This window comes from Eschscholzia californica, unplaced genomic scaffold (genome assembly GCF_041429995.1).
Source record: "Eschscholzia californica isolate CP2 unplaced genomic scaffold, dmEscCali1.0.p SCAF_1, whole genome shotgun sequence".
Lineage (NCBI taxonomy): Eukaryota > Viridiplantae > Streptophyta > Magnoliopsida > Ranunculales > Papaveraceae > Eschscholzia > Eschscholzia californica.
Window position 1 is genome coordinate 22151184 of NW_028238198.1, and position 16167 is coordinate 22167350.

At 35.3% G+C, this 16167-nt stretch overlaps 2 protein-coding genes and 1 long non-coding RNA gene across 3 annotated transcripts; 1 reads left to right on the top strand and 2 right to left on the bottom strand.

Annotated features, from left to right (window-relative positions):
* Positions 1–1117: 1117 nt before the first annotated feature.
* LOC147565170 (2-oxoglutarate-dependent dioxygenase 19-like) lies at positions 1118–4956 on the top strand. Its single transcript, XM_086651668.1, has 4 exons — positions 1118–1478; positions 1583–1818; positions 2835–3162; positions 4435–4956. The coding sequence occupies exons 1-4, from the start codon at positions 1263–1265 to the stop codon at positions 4690–4692; spliced, it is 1038 nt and encodes a 345-aa protein (XP_086507794.1). The 5' UTR covers positions 1118–1262; the 3' UTR covers positions 4693–4956.
* An 875-nt stretch (positions 4957–5831) lies between these two features.
* LOC147565171 (uncharacterized) lies at positions 5832–7252 on the bottom strand. Its single transcript, XM_086651669.1, has one exon. The coding sequence runs from the start codon at positions 6472–6474 to the stop codon at positions 6031–6033; it is 444 nt and encodes a 147-aa protein (XP_086507795.1). The 5' UTR covers positions 6475–7252; the 3' UTR covers positions 5832–6030.
* A 5715-nt stretch (positions 7253–12967) lies between these two features.
* Positions 12968–16167, bottom strand: LOC147565172 (uncharacterized). Its single transcript, XR_015237041.1, has 4 exons — positions 16078–16167; positions 15892–15935; positions 13934–13989; positions 12968–13180 (listed from the first exon to the last, which is right to left on the bottom strand). It is a non-coding gene; the product is annotated as an uncharacterized LOC147565172 (long non-coding RNA).

The following is a 16167-nucleotide window of genomic DNA, read 5'->3' on the forward strand; positions in this document are numbered from 1 at the left end:
AGAGCAAGAGAGGTAAAATCTATGAGAGAATTGAGCGAGAAGATAAGTCAAAGAGGTTGAGAAGGAATAACAACTCGGTTAGAGAGAGAAAGTCGAGTAACGACGGTGAGGGGTTTTTGTTAGAAGGCTGGGTTCTTAGAAAGAATGATGAGGAAAAATTTCTTTTTTTTTGGGCCGCCTGTTAATAGGCCCACTCGCTTATAGCATTTTTTGAAGGTGTTTTAAGCTGCACCCAAAAACTAATTTTGGACGAAGATCAATTGGTTTGTGGGAAAACCCCAAACTTGTAGTTGTCAAATCCTAGACAAAGATCATCTAGTTTGGGGGAAAAAATCCTAAACTAGTCGATCCCTTAAACCAAACGATCTGTCTGATTTACGATTTTTTCCGAAACAAATTAAGTTATTTCTACGAAGAGGACCCTCTCCTACGCCTGAATAATAAAAGGCGGAGAAAAGAGGTGAAGCCGTGGAGAAATTGAGAGAGGAGGAGTGGAGAAGTGAGAGAGGGATAGAGAGAGATGAGAAAATAGAGAGACGGCTGCCATAGGTAAGGTGGTTGCTGCTGGGCAAGATGACCAAATCATATATTGCCCCAAGTGATAGTAGTCAAATCCGAATGACGAAAATCATATAATCACAATCTTTTTTAACCCAAAAATTTGTATTCCATCCAACAAAAACAATAGTTTGTTATAGGATGGTGCGGACCAGCCTTCCGGGCTGCTAGTGATACTGTCTGCTTTGCCACACCTTGACCTCAAGGTTTTAAAAGGCCTCACTAGGGAAGGGTGTTTAACCTCCTGTGAGATTGCTTTACGACACACCCTCCCAAGACCACATCACAGTAGAGCGAATCTGATAACGTGTTATTGGAGAGCGAATCTGATAACGTGTTATTGGATGGTGCGGACCAGCCTTCCTGACTGCTAGTGATACTGTCCGTTTTGGCACACCTGGACCTCACGGTTTTAAAAGGCTTCACTAAGGAAGGGTGCTTAACCTCTTAAGAGGAGCACCACACTCCTGTCTCCCACCAATGTGGGATTGTTTTATAACATAGTTTGGACACGGACATCCTAAAACACTATATAAATTTTGTGGGTCTAAATTATGGAGTCACCACATTTTTTTTTCTCTCTCTCTCTCTCTACTGAACTATTTCATCTTTCAACAACAAAAATAAAAATTACAACTAAAAAAGAAAGCAACAAATTTTTTTATTTATTTCTTAAGGTGCTCCAAAACTAGAGTGGAACCAAGATGGCAAGTGTAAAAGAATTAGCAGAATCAACTAAACTTACCTCTCTTCCTACAAACTATGTCTTTTCTACCAATCCTGTCTCTCAAGATCAAATCACAAGTGAAGAACCGATTCCAATTATTGACTTCTCACTCCTGAAATCCGGTTCTCCTCATCAGAGGTCTCAAACCATCCACGACCTTCAAAAGGCATGTCAAGATTGGGGTTTTTTCATGGTATGTGTACTATGTAGTAATAATTTAGTACAAATTAATTTATTTCAACTCCCAATTTTTTAATTAGTATTCAAGTTAATTTTGATAAATTTAAATTTGGGTAGGTGATAAATCATGGAATTCCTGAGAATCTCACACAGGATATGCTGAATTCATGTCTAAATTTCTTTGATCTTAATTTGGATGAGAAATTGGAATATAAAGGGAAGCATGTGTTAGACCCGATTAGATATGGAACTAGTTTTAATGCTTCTGTTGATAAGATCTTATTTTGGAGAGACTATCTCAAGATTTTTGTACATCCTGAATTTCATTCCCCTCTTAAACCCAATGGTTTCAGGTAAGAATTTTTATTTCTTGGAAATGATAAGAAAATATTTCAAAGAAATATATAAAATATAAATCATGTTGTGGCAACAATCTCTCATTGGTGGTGAGAAGGAGTGAGGTGCTCCTCTTAAGAGGTTAAGCATCTTTCCCTTGTGAGGCCTTTTAAAACCGTGAGGCCTAGTGTGCCAAAGCAGACAGTATCAGTAGCAGCCCGGAAGGCTGGTCCGCACCATCCTATAACAAATCAATCCATTAGACCTATGATTTCTAAGATACAACAATAACACTCTAAAACTAGAAAGAAATAGAGTGATGCTATCTTGCCCTTCCACTTACACCTGGAGTTACACCCCCTCTCACCATTTCACACTTCATTAAACATCTTTTTATGAAGATGTGTCTGCTAATAAGGATTTATGAGAATTTCAAAATTAACATACAGTAGGAAGTGTAACTCGACGGAAAAGTATCATGTTCCAAAAAATGAACACTGACATAATGTTAAGAGCGTGACGGCCAAATAGAGAGACGTTGACACGTCCAAAAAAGTAACCCCTAATAAGTTACACATCTAATGAATATCTTGGTCCTGAAACCACTAATTTGACATCTAGAGTGAGTAGAGAAAAGTGTTGTAGATTTGATGGCTAAGAATTATAACTATTGAACTTAGGAAAGAAGATTTTGTAAACAAAAAAACGGAAGATTAGAGACTGTGGTCAAATATTTTCCAACCAATATTCTATCCATATATTTTTGTTGTACTTCATTAAGGCACATAATATATTTTTTGAAACAAAAAATTATAACAACTAAAATATGAGTTTTTGTCGGGGGACGTGGAGAATGAGTAATATTCACACCTCTCACAGTCTCACGTGTTGGTGTTGTCTTATTTTTTTATATCATATTAAGTTTGTTGACATCCCGACTTAAGACTAATCCAAAACACGGCAAGTATTATGTAACAAGTGGTTTCAATCATCATTGTACTTATCTTGTTGTTATGTTGATCGCATAATGCAGAGAAGTTGCATATGAGTATAGTAGAAGATTAAGAGAAATAGCAATGGAATTGCTTAAAGGCATATCAGAGAGCTTAGGATTGGAACAAGATTATATAGAAAATGTTTTAGAAATGAAAAATAGTTTACAGATAGTAGCTGCAAATCTCTATCCTCCTTGTCCCCAACCAGAACTAGCAATGGGGATGCCCCCACATTCAGATCATGGCTTGCTCACATTTCTCACTCAAAATGAAGTTGGGGGACTACAAGTTATGCACAATCAGAAATGGGTTGCTGTTAATGCCCTGCCCAACTCCTTTCTTGTCAACACCGGTGATCACATTGAGGTACTTTTTGTCCCGATGTTTCTTTCATGTTTAAAAATGTTTGATATGATTATAAGAAAGTGGGATCAATATATTTTTGGGAAGTTTTAAAAGTGCCTCCCTTGAGTTATTGGGCTCTCTAAGTTATTGACGCCCCCCGTATACCAGAAAATGGTTAAAAGCTCAACAACTCCCATGTTTTTCTTTTTAACTGAAAATTAATGAACTCGAGTTGATTTGGTTACAAAATCGGTTCAAGTCACCGATCCCAAAGGTCCCGAGAACTATTGAATACAACTTAAATCGGTGGACTCGAGCCGAATTTTGTTACAAAAATTTCAGCTCAATTCCACAATTCAACTGCTATTTCAACTGTTAACCATCGAGTGTTGAATTCAGTGAACCTTGATCTGAACCGTTTTTGTATCCATGAAAATGCATAATATGTCTACGATCTATTTATACTTGTTAGAACGGTAATGATTCTGAAGTTTAACTCTTTCCTTAGGTGATAACATCATAATTGTATGGCATGAGTAGTCATCAAGGAATTGAATTAGCATAAAATCTGCCATACATAAAAACAACATAAAACATTATGTGAGAATAGTCCCACATGAGAGAAGGGGTATCTACCAACCAAACATATAATGTCTAGGTCCTCTATACTCATCGCCAATTTTTTTTGAGTTGGATGACCACAAACTTATCATGGTATCAGAGCTAGGCCCACAAATGATTGGTTTAAAAGCCACACGTGCTCCAGGTCACCCGAAAAAAAACACGTGTTAGGCTAAAACACGCAACACATGAGGAGGTGTGTGAGAATAGCCCGACATGGGAGAAGGGGTATCTAGCAACCAAACATATAATGTCTAGGTCCTCTTATCACATTACAAAATCCCTGAAGCCATGAGAACTAACCCTCAAGTCCATGGCAACATACTTTATATTTCAGGATAACAGGACACTGAAACCAAATAACCAATGAAAAATGTTATGTTTGTTTTATATATGTATAATGTAAATAAATACTTATAAGTTACTCGGAAAAAATCTAGATGGAAAACTGTATCTTCCAAGGCTCGGACTTAAGACCCCTTGGTTCCTAGAGGAGATCTACAATTGTATGTCTGAAAGGCAGAAGCCCATGTAGTTTTCACCGTTTTCGAACATTGCTTTAGTTTTTGTTTGTGTTTGCATAGAATTGCTTTCGTTTTTCAAGCTCATTTATTTGGTTAAAATCTATTTCGACGTTTTTTTTTGGTATCTGATCATCTAATTGTATGGTAGATATTGAGCAATGGAAAGTACAAGAGTGTTGTACATAGAGCAGTAGTGAACAATAAAGCAACAAGGATTTCCATAGCTGTGGTACATGGTCCATCTCTGGAAGCAGTAGTAACTCCGGCACCAGAATTGATTGATGCCGATAGCAATCCGGCAGTGTACAGTGGGATGCTTTATAAGGACTTCTTGGAGCTTCAACAGGGCAATCAACTCGTACGAAAATCATTGTTGGATCATCTTCGTATCAATATTGATAAATAAATGAAGCCCATGAATCTCTACTTTCCCTGATTGACAATATTTGTGCAGTAAAAATGAATAAACACGTATTTGTATATTATTTAGACCTACTCATTTGTACAAGTTTATATAAATATAAGCTCGTTTCGTGGGTGTCGTTACACATTTTTTTTATGTCGTAAGATACTAAAATTGTGGTAATGCATATAACTAGAAATGATTCAAGCATTGACTTGATTGTAATGATATTCTCTTAATACTCTGTAGTAACCTTTTGTTTTATAATCGCCATGAGTTCTCGAAGGCAGTCATATAGCTTAGAGCATCTCCAATGCAAAACTCAATCTTAGAAACTTGGAGTGCCACCTAGGATTTTCTGAGTTTTTCTTAAAAAATCATCTCCAATGCAAAACTCAACTAAGATCTCAAAGATGATGTGTCGAGAGTGGAATAGAGATATCTCAAGAGGACACTCTATTTTCAGAGTGTCCTCTTGAGATATCTCTAATTGTCCAACTCATCAATATTTAAATTTCAACCAATAGAAATCAAGTCTTCGTATATTTCCAAAATAACTAATTATTTTTTTACAAAAATAACCATGACACGTAAGTAAAATAAAAGAGTTTAGAGTGTTGCATTGGAGACATACAAGAATTGAGGATCTCTATTTTCGACACCTAGGAGTGAGAATCTCAATTGGAACTTGACAAATAGGACGAATAGAGATTTTTTTTGAGTTTTGCATTGGAGATGCTCTTAGGGCGAGAATCCCGTTTAACAATAACCAATTCTAAATGGCCTGAAAAAATGTTTTATAACCGACACGAGTTCTCAAAGACATTCATATAGCTAGGCGAGAATCCCTTTTAACAACAAGCAATGCTAAATGGCCTGAAAAAATGGACCGACCCCAACTTGAAACAAATGTGGTTGAGGATCTCTAAATGACACGGCCGACCTTATTTGGTTGGACTATTTCTCTCTCTAAACGACCCAACCAATGAGAATCAGCTACATCAGCTTCGGACTGAGCCGGCGATGGGTCTCCTTTTCTCTCGGCCATTAGCATTTCTATTTTTCGATGACCTCTCTTAATGCAGGAAGTTGAGAATAGTCCCACAAAAAGAGAAAATGAAATCTCATTGATAAAAGATAAGTAAAAGCAATAGCAATGTTTATTGATTCATTACTTGAATTTACAACATATGAAAAAAAAAATATAAAAATACACATCAAATTAACCCAAAGGAGTAGTAGTACCCACCAACAAAAATCAACAAATAAATTAGGAAAAATAAAAAAAAGTCAAATTACCCTCTCATAGATGATAGATTAACGATTAAAAAAATCAATAATCTAGATCAAGAAAGCACCAGCGAAGATACCAACAATGGCGACTCCGGCAACGGTGACTCTGTTCAAAGATCCCATAGCAGAGCTATCTGCAGGTGGGGTGTTTGATGGTGATCCTGCTGGTGTATTTGCAACTGGGGCGGTTGCTCCGGGAGCAAGTGCAGGTGAGTCAGTGGTGGTTGGAGCAGGAGCTGGTGATTTTGATGATGGTGAAATAGCAGGAGCTGAAACAGGGGTTGGTGCCAAAGTTGGGGCTAGAGTTGGAGCGGGAGGAAAAACAGCTGGTGCTGGTGTTGGAGTTGGTAGTGTAGGAGCTGGTGTTGGTGGTGCTGGAATTGGTGTTGGTGGTGCAACAGCTGGTGCTGGTACAGGTGCTTGAGCAACTGAAGAACCAGTCAACATACCCAAAATCATAAATACTGCAAATCCAGCCATACCCATTTTCATTTTCTCTGTATAAGCAAAGAGATAAACAACAAAACTTTATTTAGAGAGAGAAAGTAGCTAGAGAGAGAGAGAGAGAGAGAGAGAGAGAGAGAGAGGGATGTGGGTAGTTTGGGTGAAAGAAGAAGAAGTGGTGGTATAAAAAGGAGAAGAAATTGATGAAAATGTATAATTGAAGCTCAAGAAGACAGCCAAACAATAATTCGCTGTTATGGGATTCCTTCAAAGTCTAAATTATTTTATAGTGAAGATACCGCGTAGAGAGAGAAAGAGTTAGAGAGAGAGAAAATTGGGTTTTAGCTGGCAGAGGTGGGTAGAAAGAGGAGGAAGGAAGAAAGTAGCCGTTGTGTTGAATTGTATAATAATAATTTTCTCCTCCCTCCCCAGTCTGTCCGACTTTGTCCTCACGCGCTAACCTTTTTCTTCACGACAAAAACTCTTCTCATAACGTGGTGGTTAATTTCCTAAAATACCCTTAATAATTGAAAAGTTATGAAGTTTGCCGTGATTCGTGGTTCACCCCTTTAGAACTTTCGAAAATAGAATTTTCTGCTTAAAATCTATCTAATTTTTCTTCGTCCCATACTTTTACTCTTTGCTAATAATAAATCTTTGAAATTTTTTCATAACATCCTTATATGTGTTAAAAGTGTCTTTGTTGAGACGATTTGAGCGAAAAAAAGAGGTGTCTTTAACACTGACTAGGTTTCCTCCCCGTCCTACGGACGGGAAGATCCCTCTTGGCTAACGCCTGAAAAAATAAATAAATTTAGATTACAACATTCTTGGAAAGAGAATAAAGAAGATAATGGAGAATAAATAGGGAGAGATATTAACCAACAGTTGTAAATCTGACTGAAAATGGTAAGGGAGAGAAATACGTGGGAAGTTAAATGGGAGAGAAATACGTGTGAAGTTAAATGGTGAGGGAGAGAAATACGTGGGTAGTTATGTAGGGATATCCTAACCACTTCTATTTTGAAGGGATTTACACGAAAAGGGATTTTATAACAGCCATTAGATGTGATCTTTATGAAAATCCCAATAAAAATAGACGGTCAGACTTATTCCCTGGATAACCGACTGAGCTGTTTTAATATAATAGATGAGAGACATCTCTAAATTTTTGAGTATTTCTAAGAACAAGAGTGTAACACTAAGAGGATTACAACCTAATTCCACTTACAATAAGAGAAAAATTATTTGGGGTTCTGATAAACTTACATTAGCCTTAATTTTTCTCCTTTTTAAACGTCTATCCTAACTTCATTTTTTCTTAAAAGAGGTAACCTAACTTGTTGCACTATACCCTTCAACAAAAAAAAATTTATTGAACTATACAATTATGTTTCTCCAAAAAATACTGGTTTACGCTTTCCTAAAATATTTAGAAACAACCGTGATGGTATTCCCAGACACAATTCCGGCGGGGTATGTGGCCGGTTGAGATCTAGAGAGAGAAAGTACTTAGCTTTTTCTCTTTAGATTTCAGCCGGCCACATACCCCGTCGAGATTCAACCGGGATTGTGACCGGGCATTTGATCATTTTCCTATTTAGAAATTAAATGAAATTGGTTCTGGTTCATTTCTATTCTAGATTTCTAGGATAAAAAGGTAATAGACTTTAGATTGGACCGAATAAAATAGGATTTAAAGGAGAAGTGGGGAACAATTATTATGGAGTAGATGTGATGCCAGACTTTTGTTGATTAATTTATATATTTTGAAATTCTTATGTGACCGTTGCACGACATTATTGGCATTTGGGTTTGATTGTCTCTGTTGGCACACTGATTTTATGTCATTATTTTACTTCAATTTTATATTAACATCCCAGTTGGCTACATTTATAATTTTGATCATTAGGGTTTATTGACCTAATTAATTCGTAGTAACTTCATTAATCAGCTTAATTTTCAGGAAATTACAAAATCTATACTGAATACAAAGTTGTTTTTTGCAATAAGATCACACATAGTATTTGACTATTTACTACTCCTTCCATCCCGAAATGAATGGCCTATTTTGAAAACCTAATATTTTGAGGGAGTATCATTAATTAAAATTTAACTTTAAAAAATAATATAATTTTTTCAATTATATCCTCATTAACTTTTTACCATATTATGAAAAGGTTCAACTTACTTTTAAATAAAGTTAACATTAAATTTATAATGATGGTTATTATTGGAAAGAACAAAAAATTATATTCTTTATTTTTAGAAATGGGACAACCCGAAAAGAAAATCGAGTCATTCAATTTGAAAAAGAGGACATTTCAACAAAACAAAAAAAAAATTTGAAAAAGAGGAAAAAATAATAGGCGGGAGTTAGTTGTTAGTTATTTGTGGCTCTCATTTTACTTATGTCAATAATAAATTATCTTGATACAAATAAAATTGTTTTTTCAATGTATAGGTTAGACTTTTTCGAATTGGTATTTTATTCACTCCTAACCTAAAATAAGTCCCATCAACAAAAAAAAGAAAACCTAAAACAAGTCTAACGTCTAAAACTTGTGGACTTTTAATAGTTTGAGAACAAATCCTTGATAATGTGTTTATGAGGTCCAAAAATTTATTAAGAGCATCCCCAGTGGTTAGCACAAAAAAAAACACCAAAAAGGAATCTTCACCAAATTTTTTGGTGTTTTCAAATTGGGGAACCCAAAGGCAAAACACTAAAAGTCTCACCAAATCACTATTCATCACACCAAATTTCATTTTTACCATTTTTTAACACTAATTTTTGTATAAAGTAAATTTAACTAGTTGAAATTACAAGACTTAAACTACAAATTAAACTAATACGACATTTTAATAAAACTACAAACCGAAACTAATACGACATTTCGACTGTTGTACTCCGGTTGCGTGTTTTTTTCCTATTTGCGTCTCGTTAAACGAATTCATTAAATGTGGTCATTTTGACCGTTGTACTCCGGTTGCGTGTTTTTTCCCTCTCAACCCAAGGTGTATGTCTTGTTTAATCAACCCAGACACTATGTCTTGTCCCCTCAAGTCTGCAAAAGTTGTCTTGTCCAGTCAACCCTGTGTAACATAACAAATATGTTCAATTTATTCAGGAGGTGGCTGAAACACCATGCCCTGTTTGCGATGAGGTTGGACACGATCATAATACATGTCCGGGAGTCGAGCCTAAAGACGAACCTCCAACGTATTATTCGGGGGAGAGCGATTCCGATTAATATTTGGGATCCCAATGTTTTATTACGAATATTAGAATTCTCTAAAAAGTATAATTATGTATGTTATTTCTATGGAACGACATCTACTTTGATTCATGGAGTACTTTTTTTTTTATTGAAATGTCTCCGAAAATCCGGAGTACACAAAATCGATAACGGTAGAAATGAAAATCATGATAGTCCGATTATGTGTTATTAAGGGTATAAATAAAAATATTTAAGGTAATTTTTTTTCGAATATTTAGATTAAATTTTTGATTTTAGTGTAATTTAATTAATAATTAAAAATTTTATCGGACCAAACACCAAAAAAAACATCAAAAAGGGACCAAAAAATTAAACAAGAAACAAAAAAAGGACCAAACATTAAAGAAAAAACAAAAAGAAAGACTAATAATTAAATAAGAAACAAAAAAAGGGGCCAAACAATTATTAAATAGACCCGTGACCCACCTCTCACCATTTTAGTGAGAGGGAACAGTAACTGCCCAGATTTGGGCAGTTACAGTTCACGGCACAACAGATTTTTGGCAATCTGCTGTGCCGTTGGGTGGAGAATTTTCAGGAGATCACCAGAATTTGGTGATCTCCTGATCCATTGGGGATGCTCTAAGGTTTATGTCCTTCCCTCCCAAAACTTCAAATCCTTAATAATTTTTTGTACGAATCAATGAATATCAAAATTATCAATTGGTAATACCATTTTCCCATTGTCAAGTCTATGATCTCCATTACTTCTAGGTTTGGTCTTCATTTCTTTAATAATTCACATTTTCTTGGACATGGTTATTATACTTTTGAAATAGCAAAATCTGAATTTCTTCTTCTCTCAATCTAAATCAATAACCAAGTTTCTCTCTAGATGTTTCAATTATATAAATGTTTGCTCAAAAAGATCATTAATATTTGTTTATATCATCTTCTTTTACAAAATCTACTATGATTTATATATATTGATGACACTGTGTTTTTTCGCCTTTTTCATCGAATTTTCGCATCTTACAGTTTTCAGCTAGACACGAAAGTACATAATAATGTAGGAATGCTTCCTAAGATCTTATGACACCTCCATCAAACAATACGACACGTCACAGCACAATAAGTAGCTCCATAACTTGGTATGACACTTTATAATGTCATATGAAATTTCATAACGCGGTATACTTCATAAATAAATAGGTAGCTCCATAACTTAGTATGACACTTGTGTGATATGAAACGTCACAACGTGGTACGAAACTTCGCAGCGTTTCTGATATTCTGTTTTTCATTCATATTTTGTTTCAAATTTGATTGTTTTGTATTTTATTGGAGGGTTATCACTTCTTCATCGTGGTAGAGGCTTGATAATACTATTGCAAGATAAAACGACCTCTTAATTAGGTCCGAGTTTAACTTTTTTTTTACGTTCGCAATAGCGTGTGAACTTTTTGTCATGTAAACTTATGTAGTTTCAAACATTTGCTTCATACTTTAACATGAAATAAATTCATGATTATGTTTTGTATTTTATCACACTATTTTATTTGATATTTTATACAGCTTTCACAATTATGAAACTTAATATGGAAATAGAAAATTAATTACTTTCTATGGAACACTTTACAAATACATACCGGTTTTTCTCAACTATTAGACTTGATGCACTAAATTGGAAGAAACTACAGTTGAATAAGAAAGAAAGTGGATTAGGAATTCGGAGTATGGATATGGTAAATAAAACAATGGTGGGAAAACTGGTATGGAGAGGAAGATTTGATCATATATTTCGAAGATGTAGAGTTTGCCATGGATTTTACCACCAATAGAAGTAAGATTCCTGGATGAGAAGTCGTTTTCCAGTATATTATGTCGATGGATTTGTAGTGATGAAGATAAAAGTGTCATACTTTTGCGTTTTATATACCGCTTGTTCACAGGGAAGGTGAGAAATAAAATGGTTTTTGATAATATACCTCCAAATAGTCGTAAGATTGTGCAGGAAGCAATGAATATAATGCAGGATTTTGAAAGGGTTTAAGACTACCATGACCGAGCAAGAGACCGTTGAAAACATTCTACACCAACTAGTATGGCTGACCCCAGGGGTGGACCCATGTGTAGACCAGACTGGGTCCCGGACGAGGCTGAAATTTCTAGTTTTTCCTTCAGTAATATATCAGAAATGGAACTATAGCTCATTGGTAGGGACCTCACCTTGCGCTCTAAAGGTCTGATGTTTGATGTTCGATTCTCCTCACCCGCACTTCCATCCTGGTTTTTTTTCTCTTTTTATCTTTTTTCTGAAGTGTTAAAAGCACCCCATGTATATACGAAGGGAGCCTCCACCAAGGAATCTTTTGTGAGAGAAAGAGGTACCTTATACACTTGTAGTGGGCGCTTTAAAACTACCCTTCTTAACCTGAGAACTTACTGTTTTCTCTATTCTGTCTTTACAATGTGGTCAACTCACAAAAATAACCTCCAAATTTTAACCAGCTTCTAAAATTGCCTCTTAAACATGTATTTTGTTTTTTCCCTTTTTTTTCTTTGATACGTCTTATGTAAGTCTGCCCCGACTATCTGAAATTCTTAGTTCCGCCCCTGGTTGGCCCTAGGTGTGTACATTTAGTATCCGAACCTACCAAACCAATCTGATCAAAACAAATTTGGCCGGTTTGGGGACCTATCCAATGGTTGTCAATTGGTTTGGATATTAAAAGGTAAAAATCGAATGGTTTGCTTCGTTCCATGAATTTGTTTGGCGAATAACCGAAAAAACGAACCAAACCATTCATCACTAAAAAAAAGGGTCCATTAGGGACGGACAAAAACCGTCCCAAAAATGGAAAAACCGCCCCTAATAGAATATTGGGGACGGTTTATTTCTGTCTCCAAAGGTGGCATCCCAAATAGTATTTGGGACGAATGTGGGGACGAATTACGTCTGTCCCACTACTACAGTGCATAATTGTCCCTAAAAAGTTGGCTGGAATTTCTTCCTGTCGACATTTGGGACAATTAATATCTGTCCCTAAAAATTTGACAAGAATTTCCTCTCAGTAGTATTTGGGACAATTAATGTTTGTCCCTACAAGTTTGGCAAGAATTTCTCTAGCTTCTTTTCGGCATAGTTAATGGAAGTCCCTGTAAGATGGACGGTGATTTTTATTGGTTGTATCTGATACAGTTAATATTTGTCCTTACATTGGGAGTTTCCAGTCAACAATTAGTGCTATACAAAAGAGAAATTTCCTTCAAACAATTTAAACAACCCATTCACATAACATTTTTAGAGAAACCCCCTGAGAATATTCACAAGCGTGACGAAAAAGTTCAACCAAAATAAGAGAATAGACTAATAAATCTTCCACAGGAAGATAAAATTATATTAAAAATAAGTTATTCTAGCTTTTTTTTTATGAAGGAAGTTATTCTAGCTTCATCCTCCCATCTTTTTTTTCATGTTGTAAGGGAAAATGTAGAAACACCATTAGCATATCATCAGCTCAACAGAATCCCTGTGTTACAGACACAAAAAACAGAAGAGAACGAAAGCTGTTAGTTTATTATCTTTTTCGAAATTTAGGACACGACAAGCATACGAACATGTCAAAACTTTTATAAAATTGTTAAAAGAACAAACATTCGCACACAAAATCTTTTTAAAAGTTGTAACTTCATAATAAGTTTGTGTGTACTGGTCTAGTAATCTAACAAACAATACCCTCACGGGTCTTTGTATTGCATTTATAAGAGTGTTCTTATATATAATAACGGTATCTTATTCAACTATCAACAATTCATTGTTGATTACCAGGAAGATGATAGTAAAAAACATAAGTTACATTGATGTCCTATATATCGCTTGCAGATATATTATGGCCTCTAGACGACGCAATAGTTCTTTTGAGATCAACTACTTAGACATGGACATCAAGTAACCTAGCTTAAGGATGACAAGTAGCTGCAGCCCCTTGGCCTACTGCCACGCAGCAGCACCCCTTTCCCCTGCGGCATAATAATTAGATTGTTGTGATTAAAGTTGTGATAAAGTGGGACGTAAAATTGTGGCATGAATAGCATTATCAGTCAAACTACATTTCCTAGTCCAGGCTCTGAAATAAGCACTGGTTATGCAATTGGGAAAGAGCAGTACAATAGTATTATATCAGGAGAAATCAGGAAGTATGTAACTGGGAGCAACTAAACAGAATAGTCCACTCAAGAAAGGATAAACAAACTAAAAAAACTGGTGATTACAAGGAACATACCATCACTTTTGCACTTCCAAAATTGCAAAGCTTCACTTGGTGGGTAAGAGGTTCACCTACATATTTTCATTATAGATTTAAATATGGCAATACAAGATAGACCCCTGAAAATCTGGTGAACAACTTAAGTGAACAAAAGTACAAGGAAAAAAGAAATAATGCAAGTCTGTAGCAAAGCATACAAGATATAAATCATACGTACTTGATAGATATAAAGTTGCACATAAATGAGCAACATCCTCTAGTTCACATTGTTGTAGTGTCTCAAGACGTGGTACACAGTTTCCCAGACATATTCCATTACCAAATTGAGGAAAAATTCATTTCTATAGTGGTAAAAAGAAACAGTGCTTCAAAGATATTGCATTTGGATGATCCATTGAACGCATTAATTGCAGCTCACGACTTTTATACAGTCTATCCTGCAAGACCTTTATAGTAACTACAACTCTCCAGTCTCTAAGCATTTTGCCTGAGTTGCAAGTAAATGAGAAAGGTGTCAGTTAAAGTGGTGAAAAACTGATGATACTTTCAAGTCATTAGTCAAATAACTACGGCTCTACCTGAAAGACAATTCAGAATGACCCAGTCCCCACAACATGCTCTGCCATGTAACTAATTGTCTGCATGAAGCACCACAAGAAAACCTCCCTTTTCAATGCAACTGAAAATTACCTTCTTACTAACATTTGTTCCAAATTTAAGTTTCCAACAACTGGCAGTTAAACAAACCTTAGTGACACAGCTCGTATATTGTACTTTAGATAACTCATAAGACTGGTAGTATCACAAAACCATTTATTTAAGTAGGAAAAAGAAGGCCCTTAGGAAAGATATCAGAAGAGCGTCCATTTATTGTGGAAATTAATGTATAGTATTAATAATAGGAGCAGTAACGGTAATACAAACATCAAATCCTTTTAGGAAGTAATAGAAATATTAATGTTATACTATTTTGTATACTTCTTAAGGAAATAGTACCAGTACCGATAGTAATTGTATTAACATCAAAACCCATAACATTCATCATAATGAAAACAACAAATTGATAAGCGACGGGACTTATCTTCATCATAATCACTGCCATTGTTATCTTAGACATCATCATCCATGACCATCACAATCTCTTACTACCAATGTTTTAGATGAATCCGATAAAGAACGAAAAACGGATCAATAATAAAATAACAGAATTCAAAGAATTTGAGAAGTTGCTTCACTAAAAGGAAGAAGTGAACTTTTTTGGCTTCAAAAAGAAGTTTGGAAGACCTTGCAAACTAGTTTTTCTCATAAACGTCATGCTAAAAAGGATTATCACTAAATCAATTACATACAATTAAGAAGGTTCAGATTCAATGTCAGTCTATTTGAGTAAGATCAAACATATTTCAAATTCTCTTGCAACAATCAATGTTAAGATTGCTGAAAAATATCTTATCATCAGACACATCACAAGTGGCCTAGATGAAGATTATGATAATTGGACAATATTAATTGAAAATAGAACTACAAACATAAGACTTTCAGAGATCAAGTCAAGGTCATTAAATAATGAGGCTCGAGTTCTTCAACAAAAAGCTGAAGAAATATAAAACACCTGTTCTCTCTTAGATCCAAACTCTATTAATGCTTTCTATAGTCATTTCAACAGTATCTTAAGACAAATCACAACAAGAACTACACTAAGAATGGATCTTTTGAAAATAACAACAAAAATTAGAGTTCACAACGAAATTCAACTCAACAAACACTAATTCTTCTCAAGTGAAGTGTCAAACTATATTTGAGATGTTCAACAACAGTAGAACAAGATAGTATGAAGTTTCAGACTATTACCGTTACAAGAAAAAGCAAACCTAGATGAAAAAGACCACAAAATATACTTCGATATCACCCATTCATAAACTCCCAATGTATTAATTTAAAGAATAAGAAGAAGAGGAACAAGAATAACAAACCTGGATGTGAAGGACTTCGAATCCAAGATGCCCCTAACAAAACCCTAAAAGGAACTCAATACAAACCCTAGAACGTCAATACGAAACCCTAGAACGTGTTGCACAGGAAAGAAGAAGAAGATGAACAGAAATTGACCCTAACACGAGTAATCCTAAAACGAGAAGAAGAGGAAGAAATTGTCGTACCTTGCTGCGCCAGAAAGACAAATCGTGGAGAAGATGAGAGAGGAATAAGGCTGACGAAATAGAGAGAAAGAAAAGGAGGGAAGAAAAATG